The following is an 18,123-nucleotide window of genomic DNA, read 5'->3' as shown; positions in this document are numbered from 1 at the left end:
AGGCATCCATCTACAAGCCAAGGAGGGAAGCCCCCAGAAAAACTAAACCCAGTTACACCTTGATCTGAGACTTCCAGTCTCCAGAACTGTGAGAATAGAAATTTCTGTTATTCAAGCCACCCAGGCTTTATTTTGTTTTTTATTATTATCACCCAGGTGATATTTTGTTATGGCAACCCTGGATGTCTAACACAGCCCCACTCCAGTTGTCTTCTGTAGCACTTTTACAAATTTTAAATATTCTATTAATTCACTATTTACTTGTTTATTGTCAGACTGTCCTTTTGTAAGGTCAGAGAATTTTCATTCATGCCATATACCTGTGCCTGGTATCTGGAATGTACTCAATAAATAACTGTTGAACAAATAACCAAAGTATCCAAAAGCCACAGTGGACTAGGCATTGTGGATAATGGATAACTATGGGATGCTAATCTCTGTTTTTTTTTTTTTCTAATTCAGTAGATGGTTATTTTTAATCACAAGAGGAACACTATAACTTCTTCAGCTCACGAGTTAAAAATCCAAGTGTTTATAGGAGTCAAGTAGATGTTGTAAGTGAATATGTTACTTTATGCAAATAAAACTGAAAGTTTTTCTCCATTTTCTATTTTATATTGGGGTACATAGCAAACTGGAGAATGCATTGCCAACCTAAAGACAACACCTGCTTCTGAGTCAACTATCCCCATGGGCCCAATGTTGTCAGATCTAATATTTAAAAAGAAGTAAAAAAAAAAAATCTATATTTTTATGTGAAATCTTATGATTTAAAAAAATTGACAACTAATGCAAATTTGTATAAAATACTGCAGGCCAAAACCAACAATAAAAAAATAATAAAAGGAAAAGTATGCAGAAGTCGACAAGAGGCTTTCAAGGAGATCTGAAGCTACGCTAGCTAAAGGTGGAGCTCCTTTCAATGCAGGCACTGGAGGCCCTGCCCAGAAGAACCCGACTTCTCCACACTATATAATCTCTCTTTTCTTTCTCCCTCGCTCAGCCTTAGTCTCTACTCCCATCCACCTCAGCTTCCTTTTCCTTTCTTCTTCATTTCTTCTCTCCTGCTTTTGCCTTACAGCTGCCAATATCCTTGCCTTGCAACCAAAATTCCTGAAAAAATTTGTTTCTGATCCAAAAAGGTGGAGGATAGGAACATGGGTGCTACTCAGGGATAACTGCTCCCTACTCTCAGACTTAAGAAGAGCGTTGTTGAGAAAAAAAAAAAATACATCACACAGAGGGAGCTGTCATCTTTGTGAACTAGGATGGAGAACACAATAAGATGCTTGCTACCATTTATTAAGCTGCCACAAAATGTTAGCAATTTTAGAAAAAAAAATAGTTAATGTTTATTGAGTGTTTGCTCATGTAGTGAACTCTATACTCAATTGAAATCAAGAAAAGTGCAGATAGCTCCCCTAAGTCCTTTCACAAATGTTCAGGAATTCAGAAACTGTAAATCATGAAGCAAGGCCATATAGAATTTACTTGCAAAATTCTGGAGCCTCTGTTACTTTCCAATTCTAGCTTTTGCTTGTCTGGCTTTTATTTTGTCACTTCTGCATATCTCTTAAATAAAAAAGTCTTGTGTTTGTCTTCAGGGTTGGTGAAAATGAGGGAAAGATGAGAAGCTTACTTTCTACTCTTGGTGTGGTTGTATCTTCACATAGGAAGAGGAATGATGCTTGGGAAGAACCTCAAGAGAAAAAATAGACACAGGAGAAAAGAAAAGGAATTGGTTGGAGGGGAGTAAGCTGAGGCCAATGAGGACAGCTTGAGTCTAAGGTGTGGGAACTCACACGTGTTTCTCATTGGGTAAAAATAAAAAATGGGAAAATTAGGAAGTCCCCAAATAGTTATCTGTTATTTTTATGATTATGTGAGTGAGCTAGATGGATCTTTCTCATTTTATCACCCCATTACCCTATTTGTTCCTAAAATCCTGCCTAATTCCCCCAAAGCTCTTTTAATTCTCATACTGATGTTCCTGGGACCTACCCTCTCCTTGGAAAAGCCCTTCCTCTGCTTATTTCACTTAGACCTAGTGATTTAAGTGGCCCAGTGGTCTAAGTGAATGCCTGATCCCACACTGGTGGTAATGACTGAGCATCCATACTGCGTTCTTAATCATGCTTTCAGACGAAAGTCTAAATGCAGTACCCTTATTTCCCCAACTAGCACAATGATGGGCAGAGGTGAAACTCAATTAACTGAGTGGGACTAACGAGTGGGACTTCATTTGTTTATATGTAACAATGATGAAGCTGAAGCTCCAACACTTTGGCCACCTGATGCAAAGAGCTGACTCACTGGAAAAGACCCTGATCCTGGGAAAGATTGAAGCAGGAGAAGGGGATGACATTGGATGATATAGTTGGATGGCATCACTGACTCAATGGACATGAGTTTGAGCAAGCTCCAGAAGATGCTGAAGGATAGGGAAACCTGGCGTGCTGCAATCCATGGGGTCACAAGGAGCCGGACATGACTGAGCCACTAAACAACAAACAAATGAACGAGTGTCTGGTAAGTGGGTCTTTAAGTTTCTCAAAATGTTCTCACTTTTATATACTATAACTGTCATATATTTCTTACTGGAAATAATGACTCAAATTCCAAAGTGCAAATGCAACTCACCCTTGCCTCTAGACATGGAGGCAGGTTCGCCATAAAATCCACATACTTTTTCTTGACTTTTTTTTAGGCCACACTGAGCAGCATGTGGGATCTTAGTCCCCCTAAAATCCACACACTTGTGTTTCCCGCACATTTGTTTCTGATGGAGCAAAATGTCCATTTCAAGTATTGGGGAGTTTCCTTTAAAAATTAGGTGTTATTTTTGCATGTATTAGCATTCAAGGAATCAATAGGATAGGACTTAATGCACTGCCTGACCACTGCTGCTTTGAGGAAAATATGGGCCCAAAATGAGGTGAGACACTGGTCTGAAAACAATTTTAACTTGACAAAGTACAAAAAATACAGACTCACACAATCTCTTTCAATCAACAGCCTCAGAATAATCTTGTGCTCGCAGAGAGGAATGAGTATTGAAGATCTACACTGAAGACATATTGCCTTTATCTTATTGGTTAACCTTCTCATTTTGCAATTCTGTGAAAATCTCATGAGCATTCTTAATTTTTCAAAGTATTTTCCTATATTTCATTTTTAAAGCAATAAATAATTCAGAACTCACACTTTCTTCAGCTAAAGGCTTGCCACTGTTCTTCCATTATTGTCAGTTAGCTTTTAACCAGAGGTATTTCCCACTTCAGCTATCATAAGTTATCACAAGCTATCATAAGCTTTTAATGTTGGTGCAAACATTTTTCCTTTCCCTAGACTCCAAAGCTAGACATGTTATTATTGTACATTTTTCCTGTTTTAGATCGTAAGCTTCTTTACATAGTTTCATAAAAACCTATGTCCTTGATATCACAGAAAGGTTTATAAACAAAGTCTTAATTTAAATCCAAACTAGTCCCAACATCAGTCTCCTGAATTTCAGCAAAGTGAGATCAATGTTATCTAAGCCTGTTTAAAAAGGGTCAATTTAAAAACTAAACATAATGCTTGCTTAATAATATTTAGTCTTCTAATTTTATTTTCTTGGCTTTTGCATCTAGAACAACAATTTCACTTTTTCTATGCAGCTATTCCTGAGATCTCTATTCTTGACTGCCTCCCTAAATTTTTGGAAAGACTCATAATAAAAATTTCCATAGATTCTGTTTTAACTTTTCCATTCTTACTCATCTTTACTTTCCATGAGGCAATCCAATAATGAAAAGCAATGTTAGTTAAAAATACTGTCTCTAAAGGCCTGTCAAAGCTTGGAATTTAGCATGTATTTTGGAGAGACGTCGGGGTGTTACAGAGAGTGCTCGGGTTTTTCTATTGCAGAAGTAATACTGGAAATCTCTTGCTACTTATGCCTTCAATTCCTCAGTGATTCTGGTTGCTCAACAACATACCTGGGAGCTTATATGTCTTCTTAGAAATAACAGTGTTACTTTGGAAAATAAGCACTTAGGAAATGTTCAATCTCTTGTCACCATGCACTACTGCTTTTTCCAAACTGTTCTAGGCAGACCGAGCAAAATAGAGAAAATTCTTACCTCTTGAAGGACGTAAGACAATACACATCACCAGTAAAGCAAGCACGGCAGAGGTGGCAACTCCAAATACAATTTTTAACCATGTCTACATAAAATAAAGAAAATTAGACATATGAATGGTTTCTGCTAAATAGTAGAAATGGCAAGATTTTGTTTACATTTAAATCCGCTTTCTCCCTCCCCATAAAGCTTTTGATTGTCTTCCACTGATCTGGCTATAATTGCTGGAATTCTTCCAGCCCTGCAAGGAGAAATGTTTCCACAGTATATTTAGAACAATTCCCCTATCCTAACTCACTCCAGGAAGTACATACTTATGTACAAATCCTCACCTTCTAAACAACAGAAAACTCTTGATTGTGCTCAACTCAGCCAGCCCCCATCATTTAGCAGTATCTGAGGCTACATATACTAACCTTCATTTTTCCAGATGTTTTTGAAAGTTAGCTAATTCTGACTTCAGAGCGTGGGTCAACAGATCTGTGAAAACCGTTGAAAGAAGCAGGTCTGTCTTCGTAGTTGGAAGTCGAAGCTGGGGCAAGTTTTTTTTTTTTCTTTCCACGGACTTTCGAAAACCGTGCCAAATTTCAAAAGATTTCTGTAAAATTAGAAACAGATTTTGGGGGCGTTCTTGGCCTTGAAATGAACTGTGAGTGGCTCAAGGGAGGTTTTATAGCCTTCTTATCCTTGTAAATTCTACACCAACATCTGCTTACGTTGACATACAGAGGTTTTTTTAAAATATTTTTTTAACAAGTTTAGGTTTATGTTTCATTTTCTTCTAGAAATCACTTATGAATCATATTGGAAAGTCATGGGGTTTTGGATAACCTTTCTATTTGCAACCAAAAGAAGAATTTAAAATATAACTTTAAGGTGTGTATAATATACATATATCTAACTTTTAGCAGAGGAAGAAGATTAAAGCCACATAAGATTTTGTAAGACAGACTCCATGTTACTGCAATTTTTCTTTCTCTGGGAGATTATGAGGTACTGCAGACAGAAATGTTTTTCTTTCAGCACAATTTCTTTGTCCATATAGCACCATATGCACTTTCAGTAAATACAGAAGTTTAAAAATTCAACTGTCTAAACCCACGACTGCTTTACTTTAAAGAATTAAAATGCCATCTGGTGAAATTTAGTATGGGTTAGGTGTGTATGCACAGGCCAGAAAGATGGAAAGATCAGTAAGAATAATTTACCAGCAGACCTTTGAAAGAATGAACATGGCTTTGCAAAAGTGATATTTTTGCTTCCCTCTCAGAATATATTCTGAGAGAGAACAGTAATTATAAAGCCTTTAAAATAAATAAAAAGCATTTGAAAAAAGAAGTAAGTCATATGTATAATTTCATTTTGGCTAAATTTGCATAAATCCCAAGCAATCGGTCAACCTGACATCATCTGACATCAGTCTGAATTAAAACACACACACGTCCACATGCACACACATACCAGTTTATTAGTGTATGTTGGCTGCTTCAATGGAACTCCTTTGGATAGATTCTGTTGTTCCTCATAAATACAGTTGTTAACCTACTGTGTGTTTTTTCCCCCACTCATGGGTCTCAACCTGACTAAAACAAACTTCATGGTGAACTTTCATGGATTTTTCATGAACAGTAATGAGGAAATGTTTCTGAAATCATTTGCTGTTTGCTTTAGTCAACCGGTCTGACTACCATGGAAGGTTTTCTCCAGCAAAGCGCAGGACAGTGGCTTGTGAACTTCCTTTCAGACATTCTCCAGACATCCCTCCCTGAATTCCAGCCTTATGAAAATTCTGTTGAGGAAAATGAGTCATGAAGCACTTACTGGCAGCGAGATGTAGCCACCCCAGGTTGGAGAGGCGGCCCTCCCTCCTTTGCAGTTGATGGGGCCAGCTCTTTGCAAACTGGAGCAATCATTGAGATAAACATCCAAGTTGTGCTATATACATGTAGGCATCTCCGTGTGCTTGTGAAATCCTCAAATTCAAGCTAAAAGCCACCAGCCAGGTTCCAAATGAACTGCTGCTACCATGTGGGTCCTCTCACATGTATTGCCTTCTTTGGAAAGTTCACACAGCGCATTCTCAGAAGTTCTGTTCCAGCTGCCAAGGCTCCAAAGTCTCCAAGTGCTTTTTAGTGAGTTATTTCCACGACTTTACATCCTGAAGAGGAACTGACTGTAGTAATGATTAGGGCATAATTAAAATGGTTACTCTTGGCTTTAGCAATTAAAAATGTACTGACATGTGACTTGCCTGGGTACCACTTAGGACTTCAGTTAAGTGTGGGTGTCTATAAGAAACTCATTTGACAGAATCTAAGAAGAAATCTGAGTGCTTTAAGAAGAAAAAGTTTTGATTGAAACTTTTAGTGAGAAGGGAAAATATGAGGCTAAAACATGTTTCTTTAATTTTGTTTGTTTTTTCCTTGGCTGGTTGGGTAATTCAAACTGCAAATTTTGGAAGATTCTGACTAGTTTGAAAGGTTTCAAGAAAAATGAGACTGACTACAGAAATAAAGGGGAGTTAGGGATACAGTGCTTATAACAGAACTACACATATCCATCCCTTTGAGATAATGTGTAAGTGTTCTAATTTTCATCCAAACAAGTACTCCCACAAAAATAACTTAACATTCTTTTAATATTATAGCATCTTTACTGACTTTTTCTCCTTTTAGAGTCAAAATGCAAATTCTAATGCTAACATTTTTTAAACATTAAGGAAACTCAATATATCCTTATTTTATATAGTTAGTTAACATCCAGTTAACATTTTTTGGGGAAAATAATTATGAATAAGCCAGGGGGTGGAAATAATTATGAATAAGCTATGGTCTGTGTCTTCAGGAAACTTACATTCTTCTACAAGCCTGGCAACTGTCTGTGTGTATGTGTGTGTGCTTTTGCTTAGTCATGTCTGACTCTTCAGGACCCCCTGGAATATATAGCCCATCAGGCTCCTCTGTCTATAGAATTTTCCAGGCAAGAAGACTGGAGTGGGTTGCCATCTCCTCCTCCAAGGGAATCTTCCGAACCCAGGGATTGAACCTGTGTTTCTTGCCTCTCCTGCATTGGCAAGTGTATTCTTTACCACTCCGCCACCTGGCAGGTGAGTCCTTACATATTTGTTTCTTTTGCTTTCCTGGAGCCCTTGCTGAGAATGAACCTGAAGCTGGCCTTGTGTTTAGCAGAAAAAAGTGCCCAAGAGCTCCCTGGTGGGTTTGTTGATTGCTACATGGACCCAGGAGGAGAGACAGAAAGTCAACATGGCACATGTTTGTGATCCTTAATTCAAGTCTAAGTCTTATTTTTATCGAGACGGAGACTTTCCTCATTTAGCAATTCTGGACCTATTCATTGCTCATAAAATGGAAAGTATGACTTTGGCCTATAAACGATTAAGAGCAAGTATTAGGATACTAGAGACTAAAGTGAGCTTTTTCCAGAGATGGAACTTACATGTTTTAATTTAAAATATGACTGCATTTTAGTAAGCCCACTGAATAAGTTAACTATAACATAAATCCTTAGCTTGCTATTTAGTAGCAATAGAACTATTCAGTAATAGCTACTGTGTCTGCCAAAAATGATTTTGATTTAGATGTTTTCCCAGAAAACACATTCAGCTGTATATTCCTTGAGTGTGAAGGTTAAGACAATGTTGAAAGCATAAATAAGGATTTTGTCTTTTTAATTTGGGGTAGGGAGATAAAGAAAGATGCTTTCATTAGTCAAAAGCTAAAACATATTATTAAGGTTGGGCAATAACTCTAAAATAAAAGTTTGCTCCCAAGAAGGCCATGCCTGTCCATTTGTCTTCTCACATTCAGTAAAAATTTCCTGCCAACTGTTTTGTACAAAGTGCATTAATACATTTCCTTTAACTTATACAAAACCCATTTTAATGATTAGGAAATGGAGTCCTGAAAAATTAGGTAACTTGCCCAAGATTCCAGCAGGAAACATTGTTACTATGGTATATTGAGTCTTTGTGGTAAGTCTTGAAGTTGATTCCAAAGCTTAGTTATTTTTTTAATTTTTAAAAATATATTGATTCCAAAGTAATAAATATATTTTTACAAATTAAAAAAATAATAAGTAAAAATTTTAATTAATATCTTACTGAGTTTTCTGTTGAAAGGCATCCGAGTATGATGGTAGAATAATTAGAGGTAAAATATGTGCAGTCCTCACATCTTCAGAGAACACTGTTACGCGTGACTCCAAAGATCTCCGTCTTACTCTACAGGGTCTGCGTCCAAAATATCAGCTTGGTTAGAGTTTTAATAGAATTGAGGTCTAGTAATCAGAGCAATAGTTACAGAATGCCTAGGATCAGAAGGTATCCCTCCAGGGACCTGTTTAAATTAAGGGATTCATCAGAATATCCATCATCAAAGATATGAGATCTAAGCTAAGAAGAGCTAATATTGTCAAAGCTCAGGGCAACTGTCACATAATGATAGATGTGGAAGATGTGATGTAACAGCATCGATGACAAATGATACAGCTTAAATTACTTTTGAATCTGATCTATTTTCTAAAACTCCAGTTGTTACATGAGGGAGAATATGAAGCAACATGCCTCCTGGTTTGTAATTGATACCTACTGTCTTAATAAATGTTGTAATTAGATGTCAGTGTTTATTATCCTCTAATAATTAGGGGAAGGTCTCCTTGGTGGCCCAGAAAGTTAACAATAAAGTTGGATTAGGAAATAAACAGTAGAGAAATAACCTATTTCTTTGGGTGTTTAGATGCAGGTTAAAAATGCAAATATTACATTTTCCTAGAAGTAATAAATCAGTAGGCTTGATTATATTAAATAGTTTAAATTGAGTGTGTGTTTTATACACTTTGATAAAACTTACTAGACTGCAATTTCACTAGTATTTTTACAGTAGAGAGTATTACTATTAATAGGTAATGCTTAATGAATACATATTAATCCTGACATTTTTCTAAGCACTTTATTTGTACTTTCTCATTCCACCTTCAGAACATTAGTACCATTATGTTCTTCATTTGAAACACAAGGGCATGGATGCAAAGAAAATTTAGTAACTCCCTCAAAGTTACATAGCTTATGATTATGTGTTCATGAGCTATGTGGGTGGTAGAGACACCACATGAACCCAAACAGTCTTATCCTATAACACAATTTGATTGGTCCATGCTTAAGTTTCTGCTAGGAGGGTATATATATATATGTGTATATATATGTGTGTGTGTGTGTGTATATAGGTTTCACCTATATATATATATATAGGTGTAGTGACTGGCGTGTGTAATCAAGACTGGATCTAGGAGAAGGTGAAACAGAAGGAAGAAATTAGATGGTCTAATAAGCTGGTTATCTTGATGAGACCAGTGATAGAATAGGACATAAAGAAGTTGTTATCAGAAATGAGCAGGTTTTAGTTTATGATTTCAGTGCAAGGTGCTGACAAAGTGTGGGTGTGGATACAGAAGCAGGTGGCTATGGTAGAGGAAAGAGGTGAAGGTATCTATACTATAGTTGCCAAAACAATGAGAAGTGAGGGAAACATTTGGGATGTATATGGGAGCTTAATTGATTCCATATTATGGCAATAATTGAGGAGGGGAAAGAAATACATTGAGTCACATTCTAAACTGTTTATAAAAGAATTATAGAGATTCTCAGGTCACTTCATTTCACGTCAGGTCAAAATGGTAGAATGAACATATACATCAATTTCTTTGCTTTCTAAAACACCATTAAACTGATTGGAAAAGGAAGAAAAGGATAAGACATGAAACAATGGAGAGATGTAGAGAGCATGGGATAGCAGAGCAGAAATAGCAACTGTCTGGGACACACCTCCAATGGGACTTGCATGGAATGGTTCCAGAATTGAAATGACATTTACCACTGAGGGTAGGAGAGAGAACTGGCACTGGGAAAAAAGGAAGGCTGGAGAAGGAAATGGCAGCCCACTCCAGTATTCTTGCCTGGAGAATCCCAGGGATGGGGGAGCCTGGTGGGCTGCCGTCTGTGGGGTCGCATGGAGTCAGACACGACTGAAGCGACTTAGCAGCAGCAGTTAGATATGCATGTATGGATTCTTCACCTCTGGATGCAAAACAATCTGCAGCTGAGCATTTATTCCAGGCAGGAAGTGAAGAGGAACTAAAAAGCCTCTTGATGAAAGTGAAAGTGGAGCGTGAAAAAGTTGGCTTAAAGCTCAACATTCAGAAAACGAAGATCATGGCATCTGGTCCCATCACTTCATGGCAAATAGATGGGGAAACAGTGGGAACAGTGTCAGACTTTATTTTTTGGGCTCCAAAATCACTGCAGAAGGTGACTGCAGCCATGAAATTAAAAGACACTTACTCTTGGAAGAAAAGTTATGACCAACCTAGATAGCATATTGAAAAGCAGAGACATTATTTTGCCAACAAAGGTCCGTCTAGTCAAGGCTATGGTTTTTCCAGTGGTCATGTATGGATGTGAGAGTTGGATTGTGAAGGAAGCTGAGCGCCAAAGAATTGATGCTTTTGAACTGTGGTGTTGCAGAAGACTCTTGAGAGTCCCTTGGACTGCAAGGAGATCCAACCAGTCCATTCTGAAGGAGATCAGCCCTGGGATTTCTTTGGAAGGAATGATGCTAAAGCTGAAAGTCCAGTACTTTGGCCACCTCATGCGAAGAGTTGACTCATTGGAAAAGACTCTGATGCTGGGAGGGAATGGGGGCAGGAGGAGAAGGGGACGACAGAGGATGAGATGGCTGGATGGCATCACTGACTCGATGGATGTAAGTCTGAGTGAACTCCGGGAGTTGGTGGTGGATGGGAGGCCTGGCGTGATGTGATTCATGGCATCGCAAAGAGTCGGACACGACTGAGCAACTGAACTGAACTGAACTGAAAAAAATAAAAGATTTAAGAGATATTAAACTATCTGTGGGGACTGTGAGAGGAACTTGCTAGGAGTCAGTGCGACAAAGTAAATTTAATTCTTCAATTCAATGGATTCCTGACCACTTATCCTTAAACAAAACTCACCAGCCAACAAGCACCACCCGCATACCAAGGTCTCTCTGATCTTCCCTCATTCTTATATCTACTATGAAAACCAAGAATAAGTAGAGAAGAATAATATTTTTTTTTTAAAAAAAGACCAAAATCTTAAAATGTTAAAGAAAATGTAAAGACACTAAGAAAAAGAAGTAAGGGGAAAAAAAAAAAAAAAACTCAAGAAGAATCGGGAAAAACGACCACAAAGATAATTATGAGAACAGAAGACAACCATTTAAGCTTGAATTCAGTAATCCCTCTCTGGTTGATGTCCAAAGAAGTGAAGACAGGATATCAAAGAGGTATCTTCATTCCCATGTTCATTGCAGCACTATTTACAATAGCCAAGATATAGAAACAACCTAAGTGTCATGTCAACAGATGAATGGATAAGGAATTATGGGTATACATATACAATGGGCTTCTGTGGCGACTCTGATGGTAAAGAATCTGCCTGCAATGCAGGAGAACTGGGTTCAGTTCCTGGGTTGGGAAGATCCTCTGGAGGAGGGTGTGGCAACCCACTCCAATATTCTTGGCTGGAGAATCCCCATGGACAGAGGAGCCTGGGCAGGCTACTATCCATGGGGGGCTGAAAAGAGTTGGACATGACTGAGTGACTAAGCACACAACATATACAATGGAATATTATTCATCCATGAGAAATCGGGGATCCTGACACTTACTGTTAACAACATGGATGGATCTGAGGGGTGTTATGCAAAGTGAAATAACCCAATAAAGAAAGACATATATGTTGTGTTTTCATTTATATATGAAATCTTTTTTTAAAAAAAGTCAGACTCGGAAATAGAGTAGAAAAGTGGTTGCTGGGGGAAACAGGGAGAGCTTGGTAAAGGATACAAACTTTCAGCTATAAGCTGAATAAGATTGAGGTGACATTTGTGCTTCCCATCTTTTGTTCCTCTTTCAGAACATTTATTCTGCAGCACAATAGGGAAAAGTGGATAAATGGTAAAACAAAACAAACAAAGCAGTTTACTCAGGCAAATTCACAAGTGATAAAAATATAAACATGATGCTAAATTTGATAGAAATCAAAGAAATTTAAAATTACATAACCAAATGTATATTTTTTATTTATTGTATTTGAGTCTGACTCTTTGCAACCCCATGGACTGTAGCCTGCCAGGCTCTTTTACCCATGGGATTCTCCAGGCAAGAAAACTGGAGTGGGTTGCCATTTCCTTCTCCAGGACATCTTTCCAACTCAGGGATCGAACCTGAGTCTCCCGCATTGACAGGCAGATTCTTTTCCACTAGTGTCACCTGGGAACCATTTATTGGATTCAGTTCAGTTCACTCAGTCATGTCCAACTTTTTGCGACCCCATGAATCACAGCATGCCAGGCCTCCCTGTCTATCACCAACTCCCGGAGTTCACTCAAACTCACATCCATCAAGTCGGTGATGCTATCCAGCCATCTCATCTTCTGTCGTCCCCTTCTCCTCCTGCCCCCATCCCTCCCAGAATCAGAGCCTTTTCCAATAAGTCAACTCTTCACATGAGGTGGCCAAAGTATTGGAGTTTCGGCTTCAGCATCAGTCGTTCCAATGAACACCCAGGACTGATCTCCTTCAGAATGGACTGGTTGGATCTCCTTGCAATCCAAGGGACTCTCAAGAGTCTTCTTCAACACCACAGTTCAAATGCATCAATTCTTTGGCACTCAGTATTGACAAATTTTAGATTGATTATGTGTTTCACGGGTATTGGACAGAGCTGGTCTAGAAAAATCTTAAAGTCTAACAAAGATGTCATGATCTCAAGCCATAGCCTCAGAGAGAGCAGCGCTTGAAAGGGCTGCAGAATAAAGAGTATAGAACAATCTCCTCCACATTGTCAGAAATTCATTTCCCTGGCCTCAGCAAAATGGGAGGTGCCCCAAAGCACCTTATTTAGCTTTTAAGAGACCAAGATTGCACATGGGTCATATAGCCAGTGTGCCCCCACTGGTACAGTGGGAATGGATGGAGGAAGTAACCAAGATGCATTGTGCTATCCTCCATGGTAACCAGAGCCTTAGGGAAACAAAAAGTTTGCTTTATTCACAAATCAAGAGATTCTGACTCATTTCAAACCTTTTCCTCAGGACAAAGGAATTGTATCCACCACAGCTCCGTGATCCGTGTGGGTGGACCAGGGAACAGCTGGAGCCCAGTGAGCAAGTTCCTGGATGCAATGAAACAATTACTCCATGTGCCAGGAACATGACCACACGTGGCACTAGATGATAACCAAACAGAATTATGAGTCACACTGAGAACAAAAATAAGGTAATGTAAAGAAATGACTTGTATTTCTTTCTGTCACCAACTCTGTTGTCCTTTTGTATTTCTTTGCTAGTTGCCATCAATTCGATGCCAGCCATGTTTTCCTCAGCTTGTGATGTTATTTCAGCATCATCTAGGACCAGTCATTTCTCTCACTGTCACTGCCAAAGATCAAGTCCAGATTTTCACCACCTCAGCCCGAATGACTGCAACCAGCTCCTTCCTTAATCTTTTCTCCTTCCGGTTTTTATTTCTTCAGTATGACTTAGCTTAACTCTCTGTAGATCATTTTGTCTAAAACATGTTACTCCACTGCTCAAAAAACTAGAATGACTTCACCTGTACTGGTTACCCAGTCAAGCCCAGACTCAGTCTGGCTTCACAATAGATGTGCAAAACGCATTCATTTTTCTTCCCCCTTCTTCCTCATTACCTCCATTTAGAACGTATGTCCTACTCCTTCCCTTTTAAAATTATTTTAAAGAACTATGAACATCTATTCTACACAAGGCATTATTCAAATTCGTTATTACTCTAATTCAGAAGCTTTTCTCAATCCCTGACTTTTCAGAAGTATAGAATACCTATAGTTTGTATACCACACAGTTGTTGTATACCAATATTTTTTCTGACGATTTTGTACCTATAGTCACTGAACTCTCAACCAATTTGTTAACTCCCTAAGGTCAGAGATTACACCTTATATTAATACTTCAAGTCAGGAAAGGAGATTAATATTTATTGAATGCCTGCTTAGTGTTGGTCACTGTAAAATATGTTCAACGGTTGTTATCCAGAATTTCTCTGTCTCCACTTTTCTTTGTGTATGTGCTCTCCCTTCGTTGTTTCCATACTTCCCTGCCAGACCGCCCTGATGTCTGATGCCAAATAACACCAACTCAAGTATGTAATAAGCAGGTTTACTTGTGTTTTGGGACAATGATGGTTGAATTTCCATTGGTAATTTCAACTCAGGCTGCAGCTTCCTGCCTTGCCTCTGGGATTCCCTCTCTCTTCAATTTTTTTTTTCCCTTCCTCTTTAGCTCCTACTAAACTGATTCTGTTTAATGCAAAACATTTAAACTATTTCTTTGACTCATTACCAGTGCCCTAAGAAAGTCTCATCTTCAAAAATAAGCAAATATATTAGCAAGGGTTCTACAAAAGTAGTTTTCTCTTGCTCTCTCTCTCTGAGGGTTATTCTGGTGAGTTTCAAGTATTTAAAAATATGTTATACACACATTTTCTCATTATATCCTCTCCACAACTCATTTCATGGTCTTTCATGTAAGATAGAGATTTGGAGTTCAGTTATTGGTATTATAAAGTGGATAGTTTAGATTCAGAAAAGGAAATTATCTAGTTATAAAATGCATTCTGTCCTGTTTCTAAATTTTTGGTTAAAGACTTTTTGGTTTCTAAATTTTTGGTTAGATGCATTTGAGTAATTCCAATGTGAAATCCAATGCTTAAACTTAAGAGAACATAACCGGATGTTTGAAAATGATAACTTCTTATGAACTATTTCCAATATTCCTTTACATATTGTTGTGTGAATCTGAGTTCAGTCTGCTGGGAGAAAAACCACAGGGTAATTTGAACTTACAAATTTTAATATAGATAATGACTTACTACAATGGGTTTGAAGTAACAGAGAATTAGCTAAGAAGAAGTATAAAGAATCTTAAAGAATATAGAAATAGTAGACCAAACCAGTCAGTCTGAAAGGAAATCAACCCTGAAGATTTATTGGAAAGACTGATGCTGGAGCTAAAGTTCCAATATTTTGGCCTCCTGATATGAGGAACCAACTCATTGGAAAAGACCCTGATGCTGGGAAAGATTGAAGGCAGGAGAAGTGGGTGACAGAGAATGAGATGATTGCATGGCATCACTGACTCAATGGACACGAGTTTGAGCAAACTCTGGGAGGTAATGAAGGATAGGGAAGCCTGGCATGTTGCAGTCCATGGGGTCGCAGAGTCAGACATGACTTAGCAACTGAACAACAGAGACATGAAACAGCTGCTTCTCTTGTGGTTGAGATAGAACACCCAAGGTTGATTCAGACTTTATTGGAGAGCAAGGAAGTTGCCATGGTACCATCAGAACTTGCCAGTAGTCTGCCTGTTGGAGCTTGCTGGAATTGTGCTCTCTGGGGACCAGGGAAAGCTGTTTAAGGAGGCGTGTCTTATTGGAGGTACTCTAAACAAAACTGCCTGGGAATATGCAGTTGCTGGCCGTGGAGTACTGCTGGCTGCCATGCAACACACTGATACTGGAGAAAGTCACAGGTTCTGCAGTAACTGGACACTGGAGAAACTACTCAGATTGCAGAAGGCTGTCGTATAAGCACACCAGAACCAGGAAATAAACCCTTTCTTCCTGTACTGCCTCTCCAGCATCCTCTCCAGGGGAACTTATAACATCACGGCAGCAGGCAAATCAAAAATATTCAAAGGACCTAGACCTATCTTTAAAGGAGCAGATAGAAAGGTTGAATTTTGAGATAAAAGGCAATAAACTGATAACTGTTACTGTTACTTTCAGATATTCCAGGGACTAAAAATACTAATATGGATATTCACAAAAATTTCCCACCTCCCAATTCATACTTCCAGGGTGGAATAACCAATTGTAGTTCAGGCATCCATCAAGCCTAGGATAATAAAGAGAGGAAAAGAAATTGAGAGGAAAAAAAAAATCCATGTTGATTTACATTAAAAGGAAGAGACTGGGAGAAGGAATAGGTGAGATAAAAAGTAATACAGGATGATTTAGGGGGATAATTTTGAGGAGTTTTGGAAAGAGGAAAAGAGGTTGTGAAGCAGTTCTGATATATAATGTATAATTCTTAGGGAAACACCAAGTTTAAAAGGTTTGAAAGTATTTTTATAATATGCAGTTTCCATTTGGATTTTTTGGGGGTGCCAGAAAAATATTAAATTAATTTTTAATTAGTCTGGATATTGATGTTATGTTTCTTGTAATATAACTTCATGCTAAGGGAAGCTACAAACAGAACCAGCTTTGTGTTACACTGACCATAACATTTTAAAGTTTTCAAACCCATCATAAACATCCAGATTTTTTCCTCTTACATACCAGAGAATACATATAAGGGAACTTAGTCTAATATCCTGCACATAATTATTTATTAAATTATTATTTCTACATTTATTATTTTCAATTCAGTTACTGAATGACCATCTTCTTCTTGGTTTCTAATTATTTATTTTGCCTTTATCAAAGCATGTTTGAAAATCCCTTCTATTTAATGTCTCCATGTCCATCCTTAAATTTCAAACCCAGCTCAGCAGATAGCCTGGTAATTGATGTCAGAGAATATTTCCATCAACCTCCTCCTTCTGTGCTAAGCTGTATCTTTCATGCTCCTTTACTCTAAGCTGTATCTTTTATTTATATTTACTTTTTTCCTGATTCTCCTGGAATTCTCCTGATTCTCTCATGCTGCCAACCTTAGTCTTTCCTGGGCTCTGGTTTCATCCTCTTCCTTCTTCCTAGGCTTTTGTTTCAACAATTACACTCTCATTTATCCCTCTTGAGTCTTGAATCTCTCCTTGTTTTTTGACTCTTACTCCTTGTCCTGTAAACAGTCTTGAAACTTTAGATTCCCTTTCAAAATGTTCTTCCCATCTCTTCCCTCTTTTTGCAATTTTTTTTTTACAATTCCTATTCAGAGATTATCTATTCTCATTACATCCATTTTTTCACCTCCGCAAATTCTCTCTGTTGAAGAGCATTTACTAGGTTCACTTGTTATAGGTCAGTTTTCCTTCAGCCAAACACATAATTAAATCAAACTGAGCACTCATCACAAAGCATTTTAAAGAACATTTTTACTGCATCCCAATCACTGGATATTGTAAACAAAGATGTATGTGGCATTAAGTATCCTTCCCTTCATCCACCGTCATAGTCCCAGAGCAAGTTATGATTGTCTGGGCATTCTTTTCCTCAGAATGATTATGAGGTTATGCTTATGACCTTACCTGGGCCAGAAGATGACTCTGCTGGTCCACTTGCTAAGACCTTTGTCTAGGAGAATGCTGGAAAAGTAGTACTGCTTCTCTAGGCATCTTCTGAACAGGATGGATATGATCAGAACACAGGCATCTTACAATTCTTCTCTTGTATATAACTCCATTCAGAGAAGTCCTGACCTCTCCCCATTACCGCTATACCAACAGTTGGCATCCTCTTAAATCAATTCAGTTCCATTTCACACTTTTACAGAGGCACTGAATCTTTTGAAACAATTCAGCTATTTTATAATTACTTCAATAAAGCATAATGTTTTAAAATTAAATACTATGTTATCTATAAAAACTCTCTCAACTTATTATACATTTTAAGGCAAAATTTTTTTTTTTCCTGAACGGAACAACCTTTTCTTTTCTAATGGGAGGTTATCTAACCCTACTTGATGGTAAAATTCTCTTTCCTAAATTGTTACATGTTCTCCTTTTTTCTTATGTCTGCCCTGCACACCCTCCCCCAGGTAGGATAATCCACAAAAAGATTTTGAAAAACCTCCTGGACACTCCACAGTTCAGTGACACCTGTTGGAAGTAACCTCTCGTTTATGGCATTGATCACTGTGTTTCATATATTATTGATATTTATGATATGGCTAATTTATGAT

The 18,123-nt window shown here is 38.0% G+C and overlaps 1 protein-coding gene across 3 annotated transcripts in view; it reads right to left on the bottom strand.

Annotated features, from left to right (window-relative positions):
- The window catches only part of FAP (fibroblast activation protein alpha), a 77,674-nt gene extending 72,940 nt beyond the window's left edge, over window positions 1–4,734 (bottom strand). The window contains exons 1-2 of one of the 3 annotated variants that reach the window (XR_003514074.1): window positions 4,541–4,734; window positions 4,125–4,209 (exon numbers count right to left, since the gene is read on the bottom strand). Coding sequence is in view for 2 of the 3 variants with exons in the window: in XM_027559270.1 (XP_027415071.1) it covers window positions 4,125–4,209; window positions 4,541–4,546 (91 nt within the window). In the remaining variant the exon portion in view is untranslated. The remainder of the gene's footprint in view (window positions 1–4,124; window positions 4,210–4,540) is intronic. The other 2 variants (XM_027559270.1, XM_027559262.1) reach the window with 2 other exon arrangements.
- Window positions 4,735–18,123: the final 13,389 nt, after the last annotated feature.

This window comes from Bos indicus x Bos taurus, chromosome 2 (genome assembly GCF_003369695.1).
Source record: "Bos indicus x Bos taurus breed Angus x Brahman F1 hybrid chromosome 2, Bos_hybrid_MaternalHap_v2.0, whole genome shotgun sequence".
In the NCBI taxonomy this organism is placed as follows: Eukaryota; Metazoa; Chordata; class Mammalia; order Artiodactyla; family Bovidae; genus Bos; species Bos indicus x Bos taurus.
Note: the sequence above shows the minus strand (reverse complement) of the source record. Positions and strands in the feature narration are given on the sequence as shown.